This window comes from Rhincodon typus, chromosome 10 (assembly GCF_021869965.1).
Source record: "Rhincodon typus isolate 14 chromosome 10, sRhiTyp1.1, whole genome shotgun sequence".
NCBI classification, from domain to species: Eukaryota; Metazoa; Chordata; class Chondrichthyes; order Orectolobiformes; family Rhincodontidae; genus Rhincodon; species Rhincodon typus.
Genome location: NC_063341.1, coordinates 15,152,803 through 15,180,022, shown reverse-complemented (window position 1 = coordinate 15,180,022; position 27,220 = coordinate 15,152,803). Strand labels below are relative to the sequence as shown.

The 27,220-nt window shown below is 37.1% G+C and overlaps 1 protein-coding gene across 1 annotated transcript in view; it reads left to right on the top strand.

The window, feature by feature from the left end:
* uhmk1 (U2AF homology motif (UHM) kinase 1) overlaps positions 1-25,827 on the top strand; it is a 36,565-nt gene extending 10,738 nt beyond the window's left edge. The window contains exons 2-8 of the mRNA XM_020530595.2: positions 1,587-1,879; positions 3,602-3,793; positions 6,020-6,114; positions 8,320-8,396; positions 9,048-9,143; positions 9,664-9,752; positions 17,397-25,827. Coding sequence (XP_020386184.1) covers positions 1,587-1,879; positions 3,602-3,793; positions 6,020-6,114; positions 8,320-8,396; positions 9,048-9,143; positions 9,664-9,752; positions 17,397-17,552 — 998 coding nt within the window. The 3' untranslated portion in view covers positions 17,553-25,827. The remainder of the gene's footprint in view (positions 1-1,586; positions 1,880-3,601; positions 3,794-6,019; positions 6,115-8,319; positions 8,397-9,047; positions 9,144-9,663; positions 9,753-17,396) is intronic.
* The last annotated feature ends 1,393 nt before the right edge of the window (positions 25,828-27,220 follow it).

The following is a 27,220-nucleotide window of genomic DNA, read 5'->3' as shown; positions in this document are numbered from 1 at the left end:
AGTGATCTGAATTTGTAGTATTTGCAAATTAAAATTTGAAGGTGTCATCTGGATAGAGAAGACACCCAAAAGTTCAAAAGAAGTTAAATTCCAGTAGTAGAAAATGGGTGCATGTACTGTTTGAAAAGGCTAAAATGGTCAAGGAGAGGGGCTTAGTGGTGTTCATCAACTTGGTAAGGCATGGATAAGATGGCTGGTTAGATTTTTAAACCAGTTAAGATCATATACTTTATAAATTCTACCTGAAGTTAAGGACCAGGTGTATTTGTAAAGTGTTTAGATGCTATGATTGAGCATCTTTCTATTTGTCCACTTCTGTTTTAAAAGAAACACTCTGAACTGAAGACATCTGTGTTGTGGTAACTTTCAAGGATACGGTAGAAACAGATTTCTGACATTAATACAATGCTGGAAGGTATTTTATAAAAGTGATAACCCAGTGATTTAACTCATCAATTCCTCTAAGTTTCACAACTAATTAAACAAAAATTGTTTTGGAGATTTGAATCATTCGGAGGCAAAAAAGAAAACTTTCAACAAATTCTAGTGCATATATGCTTAAAAGTCCTTCTAAGCAAAAGAATATAGGGAGTAAACCAATTAGTCGTTTTTGAGGTGTCAAGTTCAAAGAAAGGACTTGCATGACTTTTTAGGATAGCAATGTCATCAGAAAGCTTTTGAAATGTGATCACTGATGTTGGGATAGGGTACTGGGATTCTGCAAACAATGAATTTAATCAATGGCTAATGATTTTGTTGAGAGGGAATTTGAGAGAGAAACAAAATCTTCTAAATTACTTTCAGGCAGTACATACTTGACTAGGTTTAGCTTAACATTTGAAAGATGGCCATATAGAATTGCTTGGATACTGCAGAACTGCAAGTGTTGGGAAAATTTGGGAAATAGAAGTTCTAAAATGGGAAGAGGGTGTATGATATGAAGATCCTTTTGTTGTTACATGAATATACTTAAAGTTAAGTAATGATCTCAATTTAGATTCATCATGAGTTAAATAAAAATTGTATCACTAAGTTAATAAAGGTTCTTTCTGGTGAGTTTATCTAAGTTAATGCCTCATTGCAGGATTGAAATTTGAGCAGTGCAGACAGGCTATACTGTCAGTGACATTAAACAGCTACTGAAGTGGGTGTAAAAGATCCTAGTGTCCTTTCAAGAGGGGTCAGGGAAGTTGTCATGGTGTCTTGGTCAACATTCTGCCTTCATACAACATTATTGACAGGTTAATATGGTGTTCAGCTCACTGCCTGGTGCACATTGGCTGTAGGGTTTGTCAACAAAACTGAAATGATTTGCGATGGTCATTTATACAAAAGCCATTGTTAGCAAACGTTATCAGACATTCTCATTGTAAGAGGTCTTCCGGGTTCAGTAGGTACAAAAAGATTGCACTTGAAATGATCTCCAGACAACGTGCAGAATAAATGGCAGTATATCGTTATTTCATATTTCCTATGTCCAATGTTGTCACAAATGAGTAAGAAGCTTCTAGCTAGTAGTCGACACCAACAGCCATTGCATTTTCTGTGGCTATGTTTTAATTGTATTTTCTGCTGTTTGCTTCCAGTGACTTTATATGGGAGATTTTCGAACTTATCTTACACAAACCAGCGTTGTAACTGCATTTTGCTGGAATTGTTGGATGTCAGTGTCTCAGAGCTGCTGCTACACTCCATTAATCAAGGCCATTCAATGTGGATGATCCAGCACTGTGCCCGAGATGTACTCAGTGCACTAGCTTTTATTCATCGAGAGGGTTACGTACATGCAGACCTCAAACCATGTAATATTCTCTGGAGTGCGGAGGATGAGTGCTTTAAACTCATTGACTTTGGGCTCAGTTTCCAAGAAGGCAATCAGGTAAATTGTGAAGCAAGATCCATTAACATAGGAGTGGAGCTTAACTATTTGAATGGATGTTAAAAACACAAGATTAAAAAAAATCTTGATTAGTACCAAACATGCAACCAGACTGATTAAATACAAGTGTGTTCATTTCAATCTAGTTCTTGTTGTTCTTTTCCCAGAAAAGTTCACCTTTTCTATCATTTCTTTTTCTACAGTGGGTTGAGGTGCAGCAACTGACTGACAAGATGTCAGGGAATGCGCTCCTCTGCTTATAATCACTTTGAAACTGCCAAGATTTCTGCAGGTCAATGATTCATAATACCAAATTTCTAGAATTGCACTGAAATACATAGCTTTATAGTTCCCATAGCTGCCATATAGAATTCAGCAATCCTGTGCAGTTGTAAATAAACATTCAGTATGATTTTAGCACTTTGTAGTAGTATAAATAACATGTTAGAAAACTTTGTGATATTAGGAGCTGGCATTTCTTAAATCTTGACAACTCGGAGGGGACAGTATGTATGCTGACCGAGTGGCAGCAACAAGATTCATTGTTCATGATGTTCCATGACGTACAAATGTTTCAATTATTTGGTGTATTGACCGCTCTAGAATTTATCTCCTTTGAAAACTGACATCTGTGTGAATGAAATGATAGCTGTGAACAACTTGAATTCTGCTAACCAGATATTTTAAGAATGGGGACAATTTGCAAATCAACAATGCAGCATTGAGAGATAATATATTCTCCAAGTAAAGTTGTAAAATTATGAAAACAGTTTAAACTTCAAGTGGTGGATAGCATCACATAGCATGGACACAGACCCTTGGGTCCAACTTGTCCATGCCAGCCAAGTTTCCCAAACTAAATTAGTCTCATTTGCATGTGTGTGGCCTGTATCTCTCTAAACCTTTCCAATTCATGTACATGTCCAAATGTCTTTTAAATGTTGTAACTGTACCTGCATCTACCACTTCCTCTGGCAGTTCATTCTATACATATATGAGAAAGGAACCAGAATCACCAAGCAGATGATTTCATGTGATATTGCTGAGCGCTACTTGGCTGCAGCGCTTCTTACATTATAACGCTGACCACAAAGTACTTCATTGGCTGGAACGCACATTGTGATGATAGAAATTCAGCTATCAAAATTCCAGTCTTTCTTGTACTTCACTCTCCATCCACTTCACTCAAAGCATAGGTTCCGTTCGTTTTCCACAATTCTGAATGTGGCAAGGAAACAGTTCATTTTTAAAATGTCTAAATCCTCAATGTGGCCTCCTGTTTGGAATTACAGCAAACATTAGCTCATCCTTGTCTTTCAATAAATACTGTGAGCTAGCATTCACATTCCTATAAAACTGACATTATTTCCAGTTTAGTGGCAAAAACCCTCCACCCCACCACCTCATGGTGATTGTTAAAGCAACAGTTATTGTTCCATGATTAATTAATTATTTGGCATTAAATATTTGGCATAAAGACAGTTAATTTCATGGGAAATGTGTTTTTTCTTAAAACACTTCAATACCACCTGCATTTACTTAGCAGTCTAATGTCTTAAAAAGCCCCAAGGTCACTCATAGAAACATTATCAGAACATAGCCTTTTAAATAACCTATTGGCTTTCTATCTGAAATCATCTATCTAACCTATTAAGGCTAGAAAGACTACATTTACTTGATTGTACTTCTAAGATATTCCTCCTATTTGTCCACACTATACAGGATGTAAAATATATTCAGACAGATGGTTATAGATCTCCTGAAGCAGAGCTACATAACATCCTAGCACAGATGGGCATGGAAAGCCATACAGAATGTACAACTGCGGTTGATATCTGGAGCCTTGGAATAATTTTGCTGGAGATGTTCTCGGGAATAAAACTGAAAGAGACCATCAAATCTCCACAGTGGAAGGTGAGAATCAAATAATTTATTGCACAAGTATCTTGCCACAATAGTTTAACATAAACTGTAAACTCTGTGTAACACACATTTGAAATGGAAGTGCTTTACATCAATTCAGAAGTTGATATTTCATGTAAACCAACAAAGGCCAATTGGACCAAATGTCTGATTTCTGTGCTTTAAGTTTTATGTAAATTTATATAGTCGGTTTAGAAAGCAAGGTGCAGATTAATTGAGAATTTAGGGATTAGATGAGAGAAGGAAGGAAGCACCATTTCATTTTCAGCCTCACATGTTAACATATTTGTGCAAATAGCCATAAATTTACAGATAGGGTATAACTCGGCTATTGTGGTGGGACAGTAGCTGTTTTAATCTGGAACCATGAAGAGCAGCCCCATTCCTTTTGGCTGCATAATCGGGTATGGTTAAAAAAAAAGGTTTCTTTCTTGGCATCTGGCTTGCTGATTCCAGTGGTCGCTTTCAAAATGACTGCACAAAATGTACATTTAGTAGTTGTGAAAATTAGCCTGTCACAGTAGAAAATGAAGTGGCTTTACCTTGTGCAAGATCTTTAAGCAATCCATATTCCCACCAAAGTAAAATATTTTATACAAACATATGTATTTTCAGTTTGAATAGCTTTGTTTACAAGGGAACCCAGTTTAATGTACACCCGAGAAATTTGTAACCAGACATAGTTTCAATCAAAACTGCAGAATTAAAATTTGAGATCCTGGGCCTGAAACAGAGCAGAGCATTCAAGAGTCCACTGACTGCACTTAGTATGTCCAAATTCAGTTCCATCTTAAAATTAGACATCTTCAAAATTATGTCAGGCATCCAAGCATGGATCTCATTCTCCCAGTGTTGCATTATGGCCCACCTTTCCCTTCCCTCGAGGCAATAGCCAGATGTGGTAGTAATACGGCTCGAATTGTTGGCTTTTGCCTTCATTACTCTCCTGAAACTGACACCACCCTCTGGAGTCCACATGTCTAATATTAAATACACAAAACTAGGAGTTGTCAGCAATACAGTGCTTCTGCAGAGGGTGCACTATTGAAGTCCCAAGAATCCAGTCATTAGAAATCACTGAACTGACTAAAATGTTCCCATTTGTGCTATGGTCCCATGATAATAATCCTCGAAAAGTTGTACCTTGTTAAGTGACATGTAGTCTGATTGTAGCATAAATCTATATTAGGTAAAAAGTCAATGAAAAGACACGAAAAGCCTTACTGCACCTATAAAACAAAACTAATTTGAAGTTTATGCCATTTCAGTAGTATGTTAGTCCCATATATATGCCCTGATAATTTTTTTGCTCTGTTTAAAGTTTTTCATTTAATTAAAAATTACTTGCTAGCTTGCAGTTTGAGGCGGAGGGGAAAAAAACCTTCAGTGTGTTTGGCTGCTTATCCTACTGCTGGATATCTGAAAATTCCTTGCATTGGTAATAATGATTACTTGGTTTTTTTGTCAGTTTTGTTGCTGACTGTGAAATCCAGGCTGTGGTATTTGTCCCTCCTTAGTAGCAAAACCTTTTCTTTGTTAATCTTGAATGAATGTTACAGTATTGTGAGATGATATCAAGTTTGTATGACAAAATTGTAATAGGTGTTTATTCCAATTCTTGAACTCCGCATCACCACAGTGAGAACTGAAACATCAGAAGAATTTTTCAAAAAGTCACTGTTGCTACGAACCTCAGCAGCCTGTTAGAGCTGCATTGGCACAAGTGTTGGGGCAATTAAATTATCCAGGTTAGAAATGATACTAGAAGCTTCTTTCCTCTTAATTTGTTGTTCTTACAACATTGCTTGAAGAATGCAAGACAAAAAGCGCCAACAAAATGTCTTTTCTCAGCCATACTCAAGTTCTATGATGCCAAATGTCTTGATGTTTAAGCTTTAAGATGACAATTTCACAATTGCAGTTTTGGACTGAAAAATTTTAGCTTTGGATTGACATTTCATGTCATATTGTGATAGGGTTAGGATTAGGATTGTCCAAAATTTGTCTGCCAGTGTTGTGTATTTCCTGTAAACTCATCCGACTTTGCCTTTTCCATTTAAAAAAAACTATATTCTCAAATATTCTTAAAATACAGCACCATTATACCGGGAAAAAACTCGTCAACAATTTTTATAGGATTAATAATCTGACTGCACCATTTTGATTACATTTGGGACTTTTGCTCTGATCTAAATATTTCCATTTTATTCTGTCTAGGCAAACAGTTCTGCCATCATCGATTCCATTTTTGCAAGTAAAGATATGGTATACTCGGCTATCCCAGTTTATCACCTCAGAGATGTTATCAAAAGGTTAATTATACTTATTAAGCATCTTGAACATTTACAAATTTTTTCTGATAATTGATTAATATTTCTTATATCCACAACAAGCATTTACACGCACGTGCATTTATCTAAGGTTATTTGAGGACCAGAATTGCTGGGTGTATGAATGGAAAAAGGAGTCTAAGGGAGTTCGAAATAGACTTCCGAAAGGGATGCTTAAGTTGCAAACCTACCATACATTTAAATATTCTCTTGGGTTCAGTAGTATTTGTCGCTCCAATGATGGGCCTGGACTACAATAGTCTGAAACTCATTGTACCATAGGGTATCCCTGAGGAGTAATAATAGATCCTTTTGAAATTGCACTGGACATTGTGTCTCCTATGAGCCCTTACTCTGCTGTTCCAGTTCTGTTGAAGGCAGACTGATAATAAACATTTAGTCAGACAAGTCTGAATATGAAAAGTTAAACTAATTTAATAGACAGGAGGCAAACAACAGCCAGAGCCCACTGCAACAAATTTATTTTGTTGAAAAATGGTAGATAATGAGCGGTATGGCCTAGTCTTATCTGGAGACTAACTTGTTATTTTTGGCTTCACTTCTGAGCAACTTCTGATAGTTTAAAAAGTAGACTTCACAATCCTCTCAATGCTTCTGGCTTGTAGCCAATTGTCTCATTTAAAAAGTCTGCATTGACGTCTCCAGAACGTGGATTTTCCATTTGAGTTGGACTAGTCAGAGGACCAATATGACACCTTTCGCCTGCAGACATTTAAATGTACCTATTATGACCAAAGTTGGAAGAGAGTGCACTATTGTTCCAGTCCTGTAACCCATGGATCACAACATAAAGTAAAAATATTTTTCTCGGTTACCAAAATGCTTAATTAAATACTTTATCTATATCAAAATTTAAATAAAAAGATCTCTCAATCATGTTAATTTACACAATTAATGATTCTTAATCAAACCAAAACTTATTTAATGCAGATGGAAACTGGCTAACGCACAGTCTATAATACGGAAGTATAAATGTTTAACTTTCAAGAAAGGTAGTGTCACCTTAGTCTCGGAGACCATAAGACTACTCTTCCATTAAAGAAAGACGACTGGTGTGTTTAACGTGAGCATCAGGACGCCTCAGGCGAGGGGTGAGATTGAGAAGTCAGTCTTTTGTGGTAGCCTCTGCTGGTGCAGGAATTGATCATGCACTGTTTGCGTTATTCTGCATCGCTCTAAATAACCCAGAAACATGCTCTGACACCACCAGGTAAAGAATAACACTTGTCTCGTAGAGTTTGGCTTTCTGGAAAAACTCTTTAGCTGCTCTTCACTGCTCAATGAGAAAAAAGATCAGATGTGGTATGCTCATGTCTTCTAATCCAATGGTCTGTTACTCATAGGTCACTAAACATGTGCATCTGCCTCAAGTCCCAGCCAACACAGCTTGTTCAGGAAATGCAATATTGAGAAGTTCTTTCAGTAACTTTCCAGAAAAAACAAATAGCTTTTACCCTAAGCTGTCAACCTGTGTTTTTGTTCAGAAACAGGAGAGAGCAGCTGAGTAGTCCCTTCCTCCCACTTTTCTTTTACCCCGAGCTGAAGACCAGAACAAACTCCAAAAATCTCCCAGCAGAAGATCTCCAACAAATGGACATTTTTAAAATCATGGTTTTTAAGAAGCCTTGTGTTTCAAAAAAAAAATTCTTTAATGTCCACAATGAGCTCTTTATGACCTCTTAAAGAAACAATCCAAGGTTCTCCACCAAACTTGAAGTAAATCAATTTTTCCACTGTCCTTGAAAACACAAGTCTTAAAATCAAATATGAAATGTCTTCATAATCAACACAGTTATTAAAAAGAGGCAAATTCATCATTGAAAATCCCACGTTGCAAAAATAGCCATTGTAACTTGACAGAAAAGGACTCTTTCATAATACTTTCTCTTTGCTAAAGTGGTTTTTATTTTTACATAATAGCATTAGATCTATTTTAATCTTAATGCAATGCTGTGTTTCAATATGGGAACAATTGGCTAGCAATTTAAATAGTATAGAAACTGTTTAGTTCTAATTTTTACAGAAACCAGGAGTCATAATAGAAATTTAAGAGTACATCACTGTGGATACAAGAAAATGATTGCAGCTAATTATTTTAAAAAATTCAATTATATGCTCTGTTTATGTATTTGACAATTTTTTTCTTTCTTCTCCCAATATTTATAGTATGCTTCATGATGATCCAGCACACAGAACTACAGCAGAACATGCTTTATACAACCCTTTCTTCAGCATTCCCTTTGGTATGTTCAGTATTCTATATTTCACCTTTTTGAGAGGGGAAAGTCCAGAAGTGTACAATATTTTTATAGAGATGTGTAATGTTAGTTTACATGTAATACAAATAAATTGCAAACTGTATTGGAGCCGTGAAACTTGGAGATCTGATCTTTGTGTACCTTGTCTTTTTTATACATAGTTGGCACTGATGAACATATTGAAGAATGGTGGTAAAGTGAAGGAGGAAGGACCTGTTTCTCTTTACAGATGTTTGAAAATGTCTTTGGTTCTATCTATGCTGCAGGTTATATCAGGCATACAATAAGTAAAATTTCTAACTGCAGTCTTCTGAACCAATTTGCCTTTATAAAATATGCAGTGTACATCAGTGCATTATTGCAAAACTAAAATATACAAATCTCTGCTTCCCATTGCTCAGTAAAAATGGACATCAATGTCCTTTGCAAAGCTTCACAACAAGTATTGTTTGAGATAGCTTTGCAGTCCCTTTTTCTTTTGGGAAGAACCTTTGGACAAACTTTCGTCAGCAATTCTCAAAGTTGTTTAGCTGAAGTGTTTTTTCCTGTTGTTGGAAAATATAAAATTTTTCTTTTACATTTTTAGTTAACATTTAGGTAAAATGAGGTGCTTACTATGTTAATTTTTACTATCAGCACCGCATATTGAAGATTTGGTGATGCTTCCAACCCCAGTGCTGAGACTGCTCAATGTCATTGATGATAGCCATCTTCAGTGTGAAGAATATGAAGGTCAGTTGGTATTACTTTTTCCACTTAGATCAGATATTTTCAAAACGATTACATAGTCTGGAAAGAAATAAGCTTTGACTTGGTTAGCTTCGATTGGGGTGACAAGGTGGCTCAGTGATCAGCACTCCTGCCTCATAGAGCCAGGGACCTGGGTTCGATTCCACCCTTTGGCAAATGTCTGTGTAAAGTTTGCATGTTCTCCCCATGTCTGCATGGGTTTCCTCCAGATGCTCTGGTTTCCTCCCACAGTCCAACGATGTGCAGATTAGATGGATTGGCCATGCTAAATTGCCCATATTGTCCGGGGATGTACAGGCTAGGTGGGTTAGCCGTGGGAAATGCAGGGTTACAGGAATAGCTAAGGGGTTGCGTGTGGGTGGGGTGCTGTTTGGAGGGTTAGTGTGAACTCGATGGGCTGAATGGCCTGCTTCCAGATTGTAGCAGTTCTATGAATATGTATTGTCTTTGTACATTATTGTATTTGAATTTAGTTTAAAATCTAGCTTGCTTTTCCAAACAGACGTTGTGGAAGATGTGAGGGAAGAATGTCAGAAGTTTGGACCAGTTATGTCTCTGCTCGTCCCAAAGGAGAATCCTGGTAAAGGACAGGTAAACATTTCCCCTGATGTTTGTCTGTTTCCTCTATTTTCAAAGTACAGTAGTGTTACTCCTTGGGAAGAGTGTAATCTGAATGAGTTAAGAGCAGCTTGAGCCAGAGATTGAATGAACGCAGCACAGGTAGGACAGAGGACTGTAGTACCTTTCACAATCGTGTGTCCCAGTATATTTTTGTAGTGTAGGAAATGCGGCAGCCAGTTTGTAAACAGCAACTTTTGCTTTTACGTCCACCTGAGTGTCCAAATTGGACCTCTATTTAACATCTCATTCAAAAGTCTGCATCTCCGAGTGCAGCAGTCCCTTTGGGGTTTGATGTTATGTTTAAGCCCTAAAGTGGGAGTTGAACCCTCAGCCTGTGACACTGAGGCAACTCAGCAGTAGTTGTGACATAAATGTCTAAAGATGTATATTGAGCAAACTTTAGCAGTTTTCCCTTCTCCTGGTACTTGCCATATCTTCAGTCAAATGACTGGTTAAATTTTACTGATGAACTCAACCATTGAGAATTGCACATTTTGATTTTTTTTTTAAATTTCACTCCTCAATTAACTCATCTTTTTCAGATTCAGCAGTTTTGAATTCTATTTCCTCCTCATGTATTCTTATGTTTATCAAGGTCACTCCTTTAGAATTAAATACTTAAAAAGTAGACCTTTCTAAGCTTGAGTCTAACGGTGTTAATGACTTTTTTTAAAAAACTCTCGTCCTGACCTCAGTCTTCTTCAAAAGGTCAACAGTGTTTTAGATACAGTCTTCAGCCAATTCAGTTCACTCCATATGGTATCAAGAAATGGCTGAAAGCACTAGTTTTAGCAAAGACTATGAGGTGACATCCCAACAGTATAGTACTGAAGACCTTTACTTGAAATCAAGCAATGCCCCTAATCAAGCTATTCCAGTATATAGGAATTTAGACACTACTAAGCCCCAGGGTAAGAAAATTTTTGTTCAGCAATAACTTATCAGTAAAATATAAAAAACAAGGTTTAGAACATAGAACAGTACAGCACAGTACAGGCCCTTCAGCCCACGATGTTGTGCTGAACTTTTACCCTAAACCTAAGGTCTATCTAACTTCCACCCCTATCTTATACTATCATCCATATGCCTATCTACTAGCCGCTTCAATGCCCCGAATGAGGCCGATTCCACTACCCTCTCCGGCAATGCATTCCACGCCCCGACCATTCTCTGAGTAACGGACCTACCTCTGGCGTCTCCCCTATATCTACCTCCACTCACTTTAAAACTATGCCCCCTCATAATAGCTACCTCCACCCTAGGAAAAAGTCTCTGGCTGTCCACTCTATCTATACCTCTGATCATTTTGTACACCTCCATCAAGTCATAATTTATTGGACAATGAATATTAATACTTAACATTTCACGAGTTGGGGAGTGCATGATATACCAGTTCAACATATGTCATTCTAATTTCCCATGAATCCTGGGACTTCTGGGTCTTTTCTTCCTGGTTCTCTGAATCTGTGTCTTGCAGCATCTTTTAAGATTTTAATGCTAATATACATTTAAACCTCTTTACAGTTTTAAGACTCAAATCTTGTGGATCCCTTTGAAACCAAAAGCTCCCAATCTACCTTAGATGCTGATGTTTCTCATCAGCTTCAATGGTTAAAATGGAGTGTTTCTCTCTTGGTGTATTTCTAAGTGTATTTCTCTTGAGTCAATTTATTTAGCCCTAATACTGATCTCTGGAAACTGGATTCTTGGGCAATCCTTAACTTGCGACAGTTGCTGAAGTCATAATTGGGTTCTAACTGTAACTCCTCAACAAAGGGCAAGTACCCATCAACTGCAGTGTCCCAAACAAGTGCTAACTTACTAGGAAGCGCCCACTTGTAACTTTCTTTCTTGATTACTACTTCCTCTTCCTCAAACTAATAAAAGAGATCTCAATGATGCACCCCTGTATTTACATGCTTTCTACAGGTAGATTTTGCAATATATATCCCAAGTATGTGCACCTCTTTTTCAGCACACACAATAAATAAGTAAAAAGTTGCAACTCATAACTGTTGAAAGAGCAATCAGAATTTGCCCCACAACAATCTAGCCAATCAGTTTTGCCACCTTGGTATCCCTTCTAACTGCTAAACCTGTTTAATATTTTCTAATCCGTCTGTTGAGATGTTATCAGACATGTGATAACATGAATCTGGCCTCTTGGTTCAGAGGTAGGGACACTACCACTGAGCCCACAAGAGCCCTTGTAAACAATTATTATATCTAAACAGGAGAAAATGAAACATCTAGCGCTGTGACTACCATGCTGATCATAACTTCATTATTTTTCTTGAAGCTGCATCACAGAATTTGATATTTAAAGACTCACCAACTTTAAGACTCTTTGACAATATATCCCAACAATACATAAGAATTCTTAAGTCTTAATTTTATGAACAATACAATTTGATAACTTAAGCTTTATTAGTTATCTGCCAAGGAGGTGAAATAAACAAGTCCAGCTAACTATGTCCCAGCAGTCTGTCCTCTTAAAAATGATAGGTCCAATCAACAGTACTATCAAGCAGTACTTTGAACAGCAATAACCTGATCACTGAGGCTCAGTTTGGGTTGTAAGGGCCACCTGATTTCTGAACTCTTGAGCATGGGTATAAAACAATTTTCAGGCAGGAGGAATTGGTTTAGGGCTGCATTTTGCCTTTCCGCCTCTGCCTTAGAGAACTAGAAAATGCTTGAAATTTTTAGCAACATTGGTAGAGAAAAGCAGTGTCATTGTTTCAGACTAGTGACCTTTGAGCAAGGATCAGGAGCTTCTCCCCAGCTTTCCCCACAAGTTTTGGCAGTGTACAGAGATTCCATTCAAGAAAGAATGATATTCAGACTTCATTCCCTTTATGTTTGAATTCAGACCCAGAAGCAGCTGTTGCTTCTATTGATCTCCTTTCATGATAGGTAAAGTATTACTTCAACATAACAAACTCACTCGCCAGACTTGTTATCTGCTGGAGACCAGTTCAGTACCATTGAAACCATTGAGCAGGACCTATTCGAGTGCAACAATGGAATTGAAGTTGAGGCCAAATCAACCCATTTTTATCAATAATGTCCCTTCACATTTATAGTCAAATCTAAAGTTTGCATACATATTCTTTCCCACCAGTGTAAATGAATGTTCTACAGCAAATAGAGCAGCCATCATTGTTGATACTCTACTCCAAATCTTGTTGCATGTTGCCCTCCTAAAGGAGATGATAACACATGGTCAGCAGTTTTTAAAAGTCCATGATCACATTGAGAGTTATTAATCTTGACCTTGAGTTTCGAAAGGGAGTCACACCAATGCAGATCTTTAGCATTATTATTGGGAATTAATGATATTTTTGGACCTAGTAATGGAAACGGGGCATGTTGAGAAAACCTGCCATATGATTAAATCAACACACTGTAGCTTCTTTGAAAAATAAAATTGTATTCACTTTAACTTGGTTAGTCATTCATTTTCCTGATACAAACTTTGCCAAACCCTAATAAAGCAGGCACCCTGATAATCTTGTGATCCTCCTTCACAGGAGTCACAAGATTCAGTGTTAACTGTTTTCTTTCCACGGATGCTGCCAGACCTTTGAAGTATCTCCAGCATCGGTAGTTCTTTGTCTTATGTTACCCTGATGATTTTTCCCATCAGTTCCTCAGGCTTTGTTGATCATGAAATTCAACTGAATGCTTATTTACCAATCAGAAATCTGTTTTGGATTTTATAAACTATAATATATCCTGTCTATTAAAGGAGTCACTGGCTTGGAAAGAGAGCTGGTCTCTGACTAGCAGTAAAAATATTTACTTTTATCAGAAGAAAGACTGGAGAACTTCATACAGACCAAAATTGATTGCCCTCAAAGAGAAACATAAGGCGTGTCGATTTTGTGCCTTTTGTACAATAATCTGCCCATGCATTGAAGGTTGTGCTGAGGGTTACAATGAACAGAACAGACCATAGTACAGTACAGCACAGTGCAGGCCCTTCGGCCCACGATGTTGTGCTGAACTTTTACCATAATCCTAAGGTTTATCTAACCTCCACCCCACCTTATACAATCATTCATATGCCTATCTAATAGCCGCTTAAATGCCCCTAATGAGGCCGATTCCACTACCCTCTCCAGCAATGCATTCCACGCCCCGACCACTCTGAGTAAAGAACCTACCTCTGACGTCTCCCCTATATCTACCTCCATTCACTTTGAAACTATGCCCCCTCATAATAGCTACCTTCACCCTAGGGAAAAGGTCTCTGGCTGTCTACTCTATCTATACCTCTGATCATTTTGTACACCTCTAGCAAGTCACCTCTCATCCTTCGTCGTTCTGAAGAGAAATGCCCTAGCACACTCAACCTTTCCTCGTAAGACCTTCCCTCCATTCCAGGCAACATCCTGGCAAATCTCCTCTGCACCTTTTCCAACGCTTCCACATCTGTCCTGTAATGAGGCGACCAGAACTGGACACAATACTCCAGATGTGGCCGAACCAGGCTTTTGTATAGCTGGAGCATAACTTTACGGCTCTTGAACTCAGTCCCTCTATTAATGAAAGCTAACACACCATACGCCTTCTTAACAACTCTATCCACCTGGGTGGCAGCTTTCAGGGAACCGTGGACATGAACCCCAAGATCCCCCTGTTCCTCCACACTGCCCAGAATCTTTCGGTTAACCCTGTATTCTGCTTTCAAGTTTGTCCTTCCAAAATGAATCACCTCACACTTTTCAGGGTTAAACTCCATTTGCCACTTCTCCACCCAGCTCTGCATCCTATCAATGTCCCTTTGTAACCTAGAACAGCCCTCCGCACTGTCCACAATGCGACCCACCTTCGTATTGTCCGCAAACTTACTAATCCATCCTTCCACTCCTCCATCCAAATCATTTACAAAAATCACAAATAGAAGAGGACCCAGAACAGATCTTTGTGGTACACCACTCGTAACTGAGCACCATGTTGAATATTTTCCGTCCACTACCACCGTTTGTCTTCTAAGGGTCAGCCAATTCTGAATCTAATCTGCCACATTTCCCCCTATCCCATGCCTCCTCACCTTCTGCATGAGCCTACCATGGGGAATCTTATCAAACGCCTTACTTAAATCCATGTATACCACATCCACTGCTCTACCTTCATCCATGTGTTTGTTCACCTCTTCAAAGAATTCAATAAGGCTTGTAAGGCATGATCTGCCCCTCACAAATCCATGCTGAGTATCCCGAATCAAACTATGCCTTTCCAAGTGATCATAAATTCTACCTCTCAGAGCCCTTTGCAATAATTTGCCCACCACTGACGTAAGACTAACTGGCCTGTAATTTCCGGGGTTATCCCATTTCCTTTTTTGTACAAGGGAATGACGTTTGCCTCTCTCCAATCTTCCGGCACTATACCCGTGGACAGTGAGGACAAAAAGATCATTGCCAAAGGCCCTGCGATCTCTTCCCTCGCTTCCTTAAGTATATATAGCTCAGATAGAGAACTACATAGATATTAGAATCTAGGGAGAAAGAGAAATGTTTTCTAATGGAAGGCCATTGATAGAATGAAGTCCTGCTGTGTTCATGACTCTTAATTTTTGCTTAACCATGGTTTTAAAGAAAAAGAACAAACATTCTAAAGTAGAAAGTACAAACTACATCATATATCTTGTACTGTGCATCAGCAGCCTGCCGTGTTCACTGTTTGTAACAATCTGAGGCTTTCGAGGAATATAACCTACCAAGGGCTTTACTGTGTGTGAAATTCTCTTTCCCCAGAAAGCAGAATCTATTCAATGCCAAGTTTAATGGATTTTTGAAAGACAAGGAGGTCAAGGGTTATGAAAAAGCAAAGTGGAATCGAGACTAATGTCAGATAAGTCATGATCCAAATTGAAGAGCAGGCTCTAAGGGCTGAGGGTCTACTCCTGAGTCCTATGACGGACAAGAGAAATAATCTGCAGACATAATTAATGAATGAATGGTTTAGAGTTTGAATAGGAATGATAAATTTCTGTGGTTTTTTTTTTTCCAGAAGTATTCAATTAGATTGACTAGATCAAGCTCTTGAGAGTGTTGAAAGACATTTGAGTAGATCAGAAAGATAGACTAGAAATTTGTATAAGGGACATATAGCAACACTGAGTTGCCAATGGGGATTAGAAACCATGTGTAATTGGGAGAAAATTTTTGATAAGTGTTGTTTGCCACCTCTCCTCTTCACTCTTTGTGCAGAAGCATTGATCTAAGAAATATTTGAAGACTTGGAATCTGATGTTCCAATTAGGGTGTGTGTGGAGTTTCCAATTATTAACATCAGTTAGACTTGCAGAATGCAAAGCACTTGTAGCAAACACAGAAGAATTACAAGGATTAGTAGATAGACTAGTAACAGCAGGCAGCAAATCTGGAATGAAAGAAAACATTGACAAACTAATGCATATCTGAATAGCACCATGGAATTTTCTTATTAGAAGTGAACTGGGACAGACATTCAAGCTTTCAGGAAGTACATTAACTGTAGAAGGAAGAAGTAACAAATACAAGAATAAGGACAGCAATGGCAAAGGTCCATATTGGATAAGAAGAGACTGTCGCTGAATAATGAAAAAAAAAAGCAACTTTTAAAGAGTTTAATTTTGAGTGGATTTTGAACAGAAGTCAGACTTGGCTGTTACAGAAAGATGAGACCAACTTAATAGCTTTGGAGTGTATGGTTGGAAAATGGACAGGACCTGCTAGATGAAAAAATAACAAATGAGTTACTGTGGAGAGTGAGTGAACAAAGAAATTTGTTGAACATAATCAGGAAAAAGCTAGTAGGAATAAGAAACGTTTTGAGGGAGGAAAGGGACAATGTTGGATGGGATGGAAACTGAATTATCAGTTCAAGGTAGAAAGAAATGAAAAGATCAATATCTGTCATCAGGCAGAGAACACGTAAGTAATACCACAAACTACTTAAACCAGAGCTGAACTCCACCTTCAGTCCCCATGGTTTAACCAGTAAAAGTTGCATGGAGCCACAGTTTTATGTACATTACAGGAAATACAATGTTTTTTCATCAGTGCAGAGAACAGGCAGCATAGAGACAGACTGTTTAACCCAAGCAATCTATGCTCTGCTCCAGTCTTCTCCCAACTTTGCTTATCTATCAGCATAGGTCTCCATTACTTATGTTCCTCTTTAATACATCACATGCTGTTGATCTCAGCTACTCCACACAGTGGTGAGTTCCACATTCCTGCCATTCTGGGTTTAAAACAAAAGGGGTTTTCTGAAATGGTTGTACTAAAGAATGAGAATCAGGATTGGTGTTACTTTAGATTGATAATACTTACAGGTTACCTCTTGCCCCCTATTCATGAGTGAAAAAAATTGTGCTGGCTTGTGATTTGATGTTTTACATTTACACTACTTACTGCAAATAAACTTGAACCATCTAATTCCATCTCAAGCTTGTCAAGGAGCTCAGGATGATAAAAATGTGAATCCTCAATATTCGGTTTCAATTACAGCCCATTCTTCAACAGGCATTTATTCTGTAGCTCCTGCCAAGACTGAGGTGCACAAAACTATTTTTAAAAGATTGTTAGACCATGATTCTCTGTCTTCTTTGAAAACCAGGTTTTTGTTGAATTCAGAAGTGCGGCTGACTGCAAAGTAGCCCAGCAGATGCTGACCGGAAGAATGTTCGATGGCAAGTTTGTTGTGGCTACATTCTACCCACTTTGTGCCTACAAGAGGGGATATCTGTATCATACTGTAGTTGCTGACACCTAAGTTACAACTGGGCTCATAGCATTTTGCAATCACCCAGGTCCCTTTTGAAATATTCCTTAATACAATAGTGTAAAAGGTTAAATATTTTGCTCCGTTTCCTTTTGTGTGTAAGCGAGCATCAATTTAAGCAGCTAGTTTTAGAGAAAAGGTTTACAGAGTTAGGGATTAATGCACTTAAATCTGTTGGCAAGTTATTAACAAATTCTATTTTATTACTAGAAATTATAGCAACCTGCATTTGGTTCGTAAAATGCTGAAATAACATCTTTGCTGGCAGAGCTATCAATTACGTTCTTGTTAATGGGGAGCATGCTGGTGAAAATTAAGATTACTGTATTTGAACCTAACGAAATCACAAATCATTTTTATAAATGTTGGGAAATATAAAAGACTAAATTAGATTGAATCTGATAGTGAGGTCAAAAGGATCACATTGCAAGCATTTAAGTGCACCAGATGCAGAAAAGATGTAATTTCTTAAAGGTTTTAATGAACGTGTGTACGTATGCCCAGGTGCATGCATGCAAACACATGCACAGCCGAAAAATAGCTCTTTACTGTGGACAAGAGGGACGCAGGTTTGAGCACATCTCTTCAAATTCCTCAGTAATGCTTTATTTGACCTTGGTATTAAAGCAGCTTGAATGGTACATATGTGGTGCAGTGCAGATTTATTTATATTCAGGGAGATATAAGAAGTTCCTTGTACCATTTCAGAACTTGAGATAGTATTACGTTGATTTTTTTTTGCTTCATATTGCAACAGCTTTGATACTGTTCAGTGGCTTCACAATGAACAAACTCACCATAACAGGCCCGAAACACTAATTAAAGAGCAACTTCTTCCACATCTGAACATGTTCAGATATATAAGCAGGCAGTGCATACCAGCAGCAAATTGTTTAATGGTATAACTAGGGACATAAATGGCATTTAAATCTTGACTGCAAAGTACACTTGGCTTCCTTAGACACCTTTTATATATCTAGTATTCCTAAAATAGTAGAGACCACAATCACTTTATTGCCTTCATAAATCACTCAAATGATCTAAATAAAATTCAGACATAATTATAATGTCTTCTCTGGTGGCAGTGAGATCAGAGATAGCATGCACTCTGTAGTGAGTGCCAAGCATACCAGATCTTACAGTAAAGTCAAACATACCCAAAGCCAAAAGAACTTCAATAAAAGAATTAGCCTAACATTACATACTTGTGAATGTATCTATCTTGTTACCATGATAATACTGAAATACATTGCATTTTGTATAGATGTGTTAGGAGTTGACTATGGAAATTTGTCCGCACAACCTTATAAGGTTTTTGTTCATTTGACCTAGAGAGACAATTCAAACAAATTTTCCATTATTATTTGAACCAACAATAATCACATACTAAGTGTCTCCAGGTACAGCAATTTAAAACCAAGATTGCTGTAGTGATGTTTTCCAATTCCATGCACGTGGACCTCAAATTACGAGAACAAAAGGTACATTTTTTTATGGAGTTGATGTATATTGTTTGATAAGTTAGCTAATGACCAAAGACAAATTGCTGCAATGGAAAAACCTTGCAACCAGAAGCTAGAATCAGTTTTTGAAGTACTCCAAATGACTTAAAAATACATAATGGGTATGATCTGAATTGCAATGCCTGAAAGTGTGGGGAAGGCAAATTCAAATCCTGGCTTTCAAAAATGAATTGGATAAGCACGAAAGGAAAAATAAAAGTCCTGATTATGAAATTAGTCCAGCTAAATTGCTGTTGCAGAAAGCTGGTCTGGAGTTGATGAGCTAAATGTCATCGTCCTCTGCTTTAACCAGTCCACAGCTCTCTCCTATAATTCAAAATAGGTGGCATAGTTACAAAACGCTTAAGCACTGTTTCGAGATGGAATCTGAACTTATTTCTCAGGAATGTTGAATGTTAAAAACCCTAGGTTTTAAAGTCTTTGGTGTGCATACACGATTTTCTGTCACTTATTTATCTCTATGATTTCAAGGTGGCAAATAAGTGAATTAATTTATGTAGAATGTGTGCACTTCAACCCATTTGAAATCAAAACTGAACTTTTAAACTTAATCAAATTGCATTTACTAGAAGTAAATTGCAGTTGTGTACTCCAAATGTTTTAATTTTGTATTTGTCTGCAGAGCAATCTTAATAACATAAAAGTACCAAAGAAAAATAATATGGGGAATATAAACACCCAACATTTGGGAACATATTAATGATTCCATGTTTTCTGTGCCAAATCCTTTCTTTAATCATTCTGCCATTACTCGACGACTCATGTATTGAAAATGGCTAAGGCCTGCTGCTTCCAAAACCCATGATTTTAAAGAAATAATAGATCTTATGAGTAGTTTTTTATGATTTTAATGAGAAGGCATATTCTGAACAGAATATAAATTGTTCATGTTACAGATACGAGGTGTTAGTTTCTAAATTATGTTGGCAGATCACTGCAAAAAGTTTTTTTAATAAAGATCTGTACCAGCTAAACATGGAGCTTTGCAGTTCTCCTTGGTTAGAATTCAGAAACTACAGGATGAAATATTCCAGAATCATTGAAATGTTAATAAATATTCTGATGAGTCAGTGAAGTTCCTTTCTTCCCCACCACCCCCGCCCCCGCCCTCGTGTACTGCAGGAAGTGTACTTTGCAGTTTTTTTTGGAATGTCGATACATAGATGAGCTCTTGCACCTTGAACGGCTTGTCCTTTGCCACACCCTAATCTAGGTTTAGAATTGCTGCTTGCTCATCTAGTTTTGTACAGGTCTACTTATTCCCCTGGAGTATGGAATTTATATTGTATATCATGCTAAATGGTTAGGCATGCCTCTATCTTTGACCCCCATCAAGCACTTTACTTGGTCCAGTTTATTCAACTCTAGATAAGACAATCCAAATGCCTTGAGGTTGAGACTAGATTCAGAGTAGCAGGTGACAAGAATAGAGGCTTATTCATATAATTTCCTGATTATTCAATATGTGAAGCTATTGATGGTAATACTACAGTTAAACTTCACCCTTTTCTAGTAAGTGGTGTGTTGACTATGGCCAATAGGACTCGTGTGCCACACCTTCTGATTGGCTAAATTAGGAAACATTCCTGCTTGTGATCTTGAGTTTGGATGGACTGTGACAGTCTTTTAAATATCCCAAATTAGCCCAATTAATGTCTCCACCTTGTTTGTAAATAGTACTAATTAGAAAATCGATGCATAACATTAAATTTTGTTAAGAATAATTTTTTGTATCATTCTATGAACAGTATTTCTGCACTTCCATTCAGTTCTTTGTTTTTAATTCCCTTTTAGATGGATCAAACTTAAACATCTGATTTGCAGACCTGGTCTAAACTCCCTTGTGTTTATTTAAGTCACTTCTGTCATACAGACTTTTTGAACATCTACAGTTGTGAAATATGTTAAAAGTTGCTTAAGTTCACCCTAGGCCATCTGAAATCTCCAGCTTTGTAGCCAGACTTGTGGCCTACATAAATCACTTCACATTCATGTAGTTTGGTCCCATGTGCTAGACCATATTTAAGAAGTCAACCACAAAAGTTTGGATAGCCACTAAATTATGTACAGTGCTGCTGCACATAGCTGACAGAATACAAAAAAACCCCATCTTTTCCTGAATCTATCTACCAGGTTTTGAATGGTTCATCACTTTCTGAAACAATGTAAAAGTAAACCAATGCACAGTGACATTTTAACGAAGAACTTACTGTTCTGATTAGGAATGGTGCAGAAGTGAAATTACAACTTAATCTTGTGAACCTCTCATGGCTCCAAACTTAATGTCCAGGTCAGCAGTTGTAAAAAAACATTCACTCACCACTGCATACAGATTACAAACTCAAGGCTGACAGCATTAAAAAATCTGTTTCTGAGATTCAGAAAAGCTCCATCTCCTCCTTTTGAACTGGGCTGCTTCAGCCATATCTAAACTAAGTGATATTATGTTGTTGCTGATTATAGTTGAAGGAGCTGCAGTGGATGTAGGCCTGGCTCCTTTTAGCACTGCCCATTTTGCTTCTTGCACTTTAGAGCTTTGGCCATTTTTAGAACTGCCTCTTAGTGTAAACCTTTTTCCAGAGTTGTGTTTTTTTGTGTGGATCAAAATAGTATCAACTGTATTTGATTTGGAAAACTTTTTTCCTTATTCATACACTTTTATTCAACAATAGAGGTGATGTTTGACATAAATATCATGCAACAACATGCCAATTTGACTATCTAGCTTCATCAGTTTTCTTTTTGAGCTAAGGATCATTAGCATTCCTGCTAACCCTTCTTGCCTGCAGGAAAATCTGTCCATTGGTGATTTTTTTCCCCCCGAGGAACGGATTGGTTTCTCAGTAAACACCTTTTCCAGTTACAACCTTTCTCATGAGGTTGGTAAAATTTACTCAGTCATGGCTTGCAATTAACCATTAACCTGCCTGGTGAGCAGCTTTCTTCACTTTTCAGAAATAGACCCACCTGATGGTAAAAATTGCCGTTTAAGCTTGCAATAATCATGATTTCTTTCCTGCCAAAATCTTGTTAATCATTTTGTAGCCATAACCTGTTTAACCCATTAGGTAGGCAGAACAAAGTTTGAGACGTGGCAAAGCACTGCTTATGCAGGTAAAAATAATTATCTGCTTTTGGTCATCAGAGTAATACATCGCAATTTGTTATGCAAACTTAATTTAGAGAATATAGCGGGATTAGTATATGCAATTTTTATAAAAGCAAGTGTGGACTATTTGTGAAATTTTGTGCATTTTATTTAGGAATGCAAGGCTTGTATCTCCAAACTAAGGGAATTTGCCTCATGATTAGTGTATTTATTTACTGAAGCTAGAGAATGATGTGGTACTGTGCACTGATGCATGTTTCTCCAGGTTTGGTTTGCGTGCTGTCCTATGCAAAAGACTTGAGCCAAAAGAGATAAATGTGCTACCTTAAATATTTGCCACATTCCTCAATCAGTTGCATTGGGAGTGTAAAAATTGTTTCCATGGATGTGGTGTTGAAACAAAACTTTCCAGTTCTTTAATAAAATGCTAGAGAAAAGGGAGGAAATGAGATATTTGCACAGTGTGAATGTGTGAACAAAATGTGTATAGGACCTTTCAAAAAAGACAGTATAGAATGCTATTTTGTTTGACTGTTGACTTTGCTGACATGCCTGTCATTAGATACCTGAAGACAAGGTTACCAGAACAGTACGCATGATTTCAGTTTAAGCCAATTGCCACAAAATCTTGTGATTAAAAAGGATTAAAAGCAGCCAGACATTGAAATTCTGTAGTCAATCTTTCTCCTACAGAAATAATTTTAATAACATTTAAAAAGGTATTCTGGGTCATCAAAATATTTTTCAGTGTCTGTGGCCTGCAACCTGCAACACACGCATGCATGAAATATGCAATTATAGCTAAAACACTTGTGACAAACAAATCATTTATTGTGTAGTGTTTACAGCAAGTATGTCTGTCTGCTGTACTCATTGCACAAGTGAATACTTCGAGTTAAAGTTTAAACTATCCTTTCAACAATCAGACAATGCTTACATGGTATTCAAACTGATATTACCAGCTTATAAGGTTCTAACCCCTAATATTTGATACTTTTTTGTGCAACATCTGTATGACCCTGGGTGTCTGCTGCATTTACGAGTTGCATGATCCTTCCTGAAATCAGCTCATTTGATACAAAGGTTGTAGAATGAGTTTATTTGTAAAGTGGAAAAATAACTGGTAGTTTACGGAACCAGTTGAATTCTTGTATTACTGCATTCTGTTTTCAAGATGATTGTAAACTTCTATGTACTAATAAGAAATGTAAATCCTCGATATAATGTATTTTAATCGGGAGGCAACCTGTCTTAGAGGCTTGGATTAAATTCTAACAAAAAGACAGTATGGCATGTTTTGCAGATTATGTATCTGGATTTATCCTGTAACACCAAAGAATAAAAGTGCACATTAAGCGTTTCTAGCTTTTGCATCAGAAGCCACATGGACAGACTGGTGCCGTGGCAGCTTCTATAGAAGCCACAGCTCGCTCAGTTTGTTTGAAATCTGATTGTATCTCAGAGGTCCAGAAAGTTTGATTGCACAAATAATTGCTTCTCATTCCAAAATTACCAGTGCAGCAGCAGCTTATAATCTGGCCTCACACTTTGAAATACTTAATTTGCTTCAGTCCTGTGCATCACTACTTGACCCAACTATTTCTGCTGCTGTGTTAGAGTTTGATCAGTCATCTTTGTTCTCAGGAAACTACTGGAAATGTAGGCAAGCTGTTTGTATTATTCTTCCCTGTTCCAAGATGATGCATTGGATTTATGTGGTTAAACAGACAGACACTTTATAAAAGCAAGTTATTGAATGCATTGCCTGGCAACGTCACTGCATATCTGGTACCTTTGTGAAATGTGTTATCAAATAGAATGCTCAAGTGTAAATAAGTCCATTCATTATCACTGGATATTCAATAAATTGGCTTTTCCTAAAATAGCTCCGCTATATATTACAATAATTGTATGGAAGTTTCTATTTTAAAAGTTTATAAAATGTAATACTGTTCTGTGGCTGCATCATAAGTTGATGGATATCAAGCCATTTATGTATGCCGTGTCATTATAAAATACTGCTGAATGCCGATTGTGACAATTCTTTTTCTAATACTTTGAATAACTACTGTGAATATTTGTAAATTATCTGTGCAAGTGTTTAAGCTGCAATTTATGTAAACTTTGGCACGCAACACAGTTAAGTTTTCAGCATTCATCCTGGGTGTTTCATTGGGATTGAGTGCTAAAAGTTACTGCACTGAACAACTAAGTACTATATAGATGCATGTTTCTTGCACTTTTGTGTCAAGTTGAGGCCAAAACCTATTGCAGATCTTCCCTGCATTTAAGGGATGTGGAGAACGTTTGGAGGGGCAGAGTACAAAATACCATATGTATAAACAAAGGAGTGAAGGCTGAACAATATCACTGAAATGTCAACAATATCACTCGTGTTGTAAACTGTGAAATTGCAGTTGTTTTCCAAGTAGTTTTATTGCGAGTTCTAGTTTTGTTGGCAACTAATTGTCTTCCATGAAAACTGTAATAGTTCCTGATCGGACTTGAGCAACCCTTCCAAGCTAATGCCTGTCTTATTTTAAAAAAAAAATTGCTGCAGAGTAAGATTTTCCAGATTAAAAATTCTAAACTAAGGAAGACCAGTCCAAATTTGTCTTACTGCTTTTGCAATTAGGGCTATTTCATTAATACTAATTATTGGGACAGGATGTCCTCTTTAATTAGTTCTGCATCATACAATCACTGCCTTTTATAATAGTTACATAGTCACTCGTGTCACTGCACCAGTTGTTGGCCACTTTTCAGTAATGCATAATCGATGCTGAAACTGGACTTCGGAGGTAATGGTGCAGTACCCTTACTTTTCAGCAGGCTTACAATTTGGGTTCGACTTGATGTATTACGATTTCTTAACCTTGGGCAAGGAGGTTTAAGACACTTCGTAAGTAGAGGAGCACTTGATTGTTTTTGAGTACAAAAATGCTCACGCTTTTGCTATGTGCAATTATTTTGTTGCTGAGTGTGTACTGTACCAGGAAATGTAGACCTAGTGACATTGTCAATCCAAAAACAGCACTATCTTAGAACCTACTGGAAAGATGCATTCTAAAGGAAGAAATTAAGTTACCTTAATGACGAGTGATTCTGATCACCTTTCTGAACTGGGTTTAATTTTATCTCCAACAACTTGTCACTTAACACAACTTATTAATGTGCATAAATTTCTGCTGGTTTAGCTTAGTCATTCCTCTTTTTAAAATCAACTGCTCAAAATGTTTTAGAAAGTTTACAAGTGTTGCAACAAATGAGGAAATGAAACTCATCCATTTTAAATACAACTTTTATTCTGTGGTGAAAGTGTTAAAATGTAGATAAAAGAAAATGCAATACTGCTAGACCATTTTTACAATCCAATATGCAGACAGTAAAAAAGTTCCTGTCCAATTCCAGTATACTGGAAAGCAGCTTTGATGTGCTGGGGGCTAAACAGTATTGCATCTTCTTATATTATGCAAGGATTTAGGTGTGTGAAATACTTCTGTCATCGTGGTCATTCTGCTTTGTGTACAAGACTGTCTTGAAAGGCATGCTACGATGTCTTGTAGCATTTATCTCCTTTTGGTAAAATACTGCCTTACGCTTTAATGACAATAAACAAAACTACTTGAACAAAGGACCTTGTGTTTTTGTAAAGGTTATGCAAGTTAATTTGTTAAAGTTTAAACATTTTATCTATGATACAGAATTAAGACTTTAATATCAGCATAAGCATGAATGTAAAGATACAAATAATCACATCAGTTTCCTCAATCTTTGATTCATTGCTAATGTTTGGTTGCACAGACACCAATCATCTCCCAATGTGATGCTTAGGTATTGCTCAAATGGGAAAAAAAATGGGATTAATAACAGGAGTCAGGACTCAGTAATTGGTTTCCAGCTAATTGAAAAGTACCTTGTCCAAGTTTTGTCTAGGTTATACAATAATGATTGGTTCTGCAATTTTTAAAAATCCTCCTTTTAAAAATAATCCACATTCTTAGATCATTTCTCTTGTGGAAATGTAGCAAGTGCAATTTGTTCCCACGCTCTCACTTTGTTCAGATAGAATTTTTAAGCTTCTGTAATTCACTAATTTAGGCCTGAGCTGGAGTATTGTGTCCAATTATGTGTCCATAATTTAGAAGAATGTCAAGAGCTGAAATGCACTAATGTAGTACAAGTAATATCCATCATAAATTCTATGGAAAAATTGGATGAAGCTGAGATTGCTCTTAGAACCAGATGAGTTTTTTTTCGGGGGTAGTGGGGTGGTAAATCTAATTATGAAGGATTTTGATAAAGTAAATTAGAAGAAGCTAATTCCACCTGGTAGGAGGATTGGTAACCCAAGGACAGAAAAGAACCAGTGGGAAGGTAGATTTTTTTTTTCTGGACAGTGAATAATTATCTGGTATGCTTTGCCTGATTAAAAACAGTGGAAGTTAATCAATAGTAACTTGAAAGTAATTGGATAATTTTTTAAAAGGTATAGTCAGCAGAGTTAAGGTAAAAGTTCAGAATAGAGGCTAAATTAAATGGCTCCTAAGAGCCAGCATTGGGCTCTGTGATTTGAGGAAATGTGAATGCAAGGTTCAGAACATTAAGCTGGATAACTGAGGCTATTTTTTCAGAAGGTAAGTACAAAAAGTATAACTGGAACACATTACCAGCTTAAGTTGTGCAACCAAATACCATGGCAGGATTATCTTTATAAAGTTGATTTTTTTAAAAAATAAAAATTATAGATGAAAGACTATTAGTTCAAGAGTTAAACTAAAACCTACTGAAAAGTTTGGAAGAATAGATTTTTAAAAATACAAGTGTTCCCTGCTAATTTCTTCTTATTTAATTATGTCACTTGATCATACTGTTTGGGTTTAAATGATCAGTTGCAAGATGTTAGATTTAATTGTGCGTATTAAAGAAATTTATGCAAATGATCTGGGCACAGTTAGTAAATTTGCATAACTCTAAAATTGTTAAAGACAGAAAAGATATGAAGCATAATTTCCAACTTTTAAAAG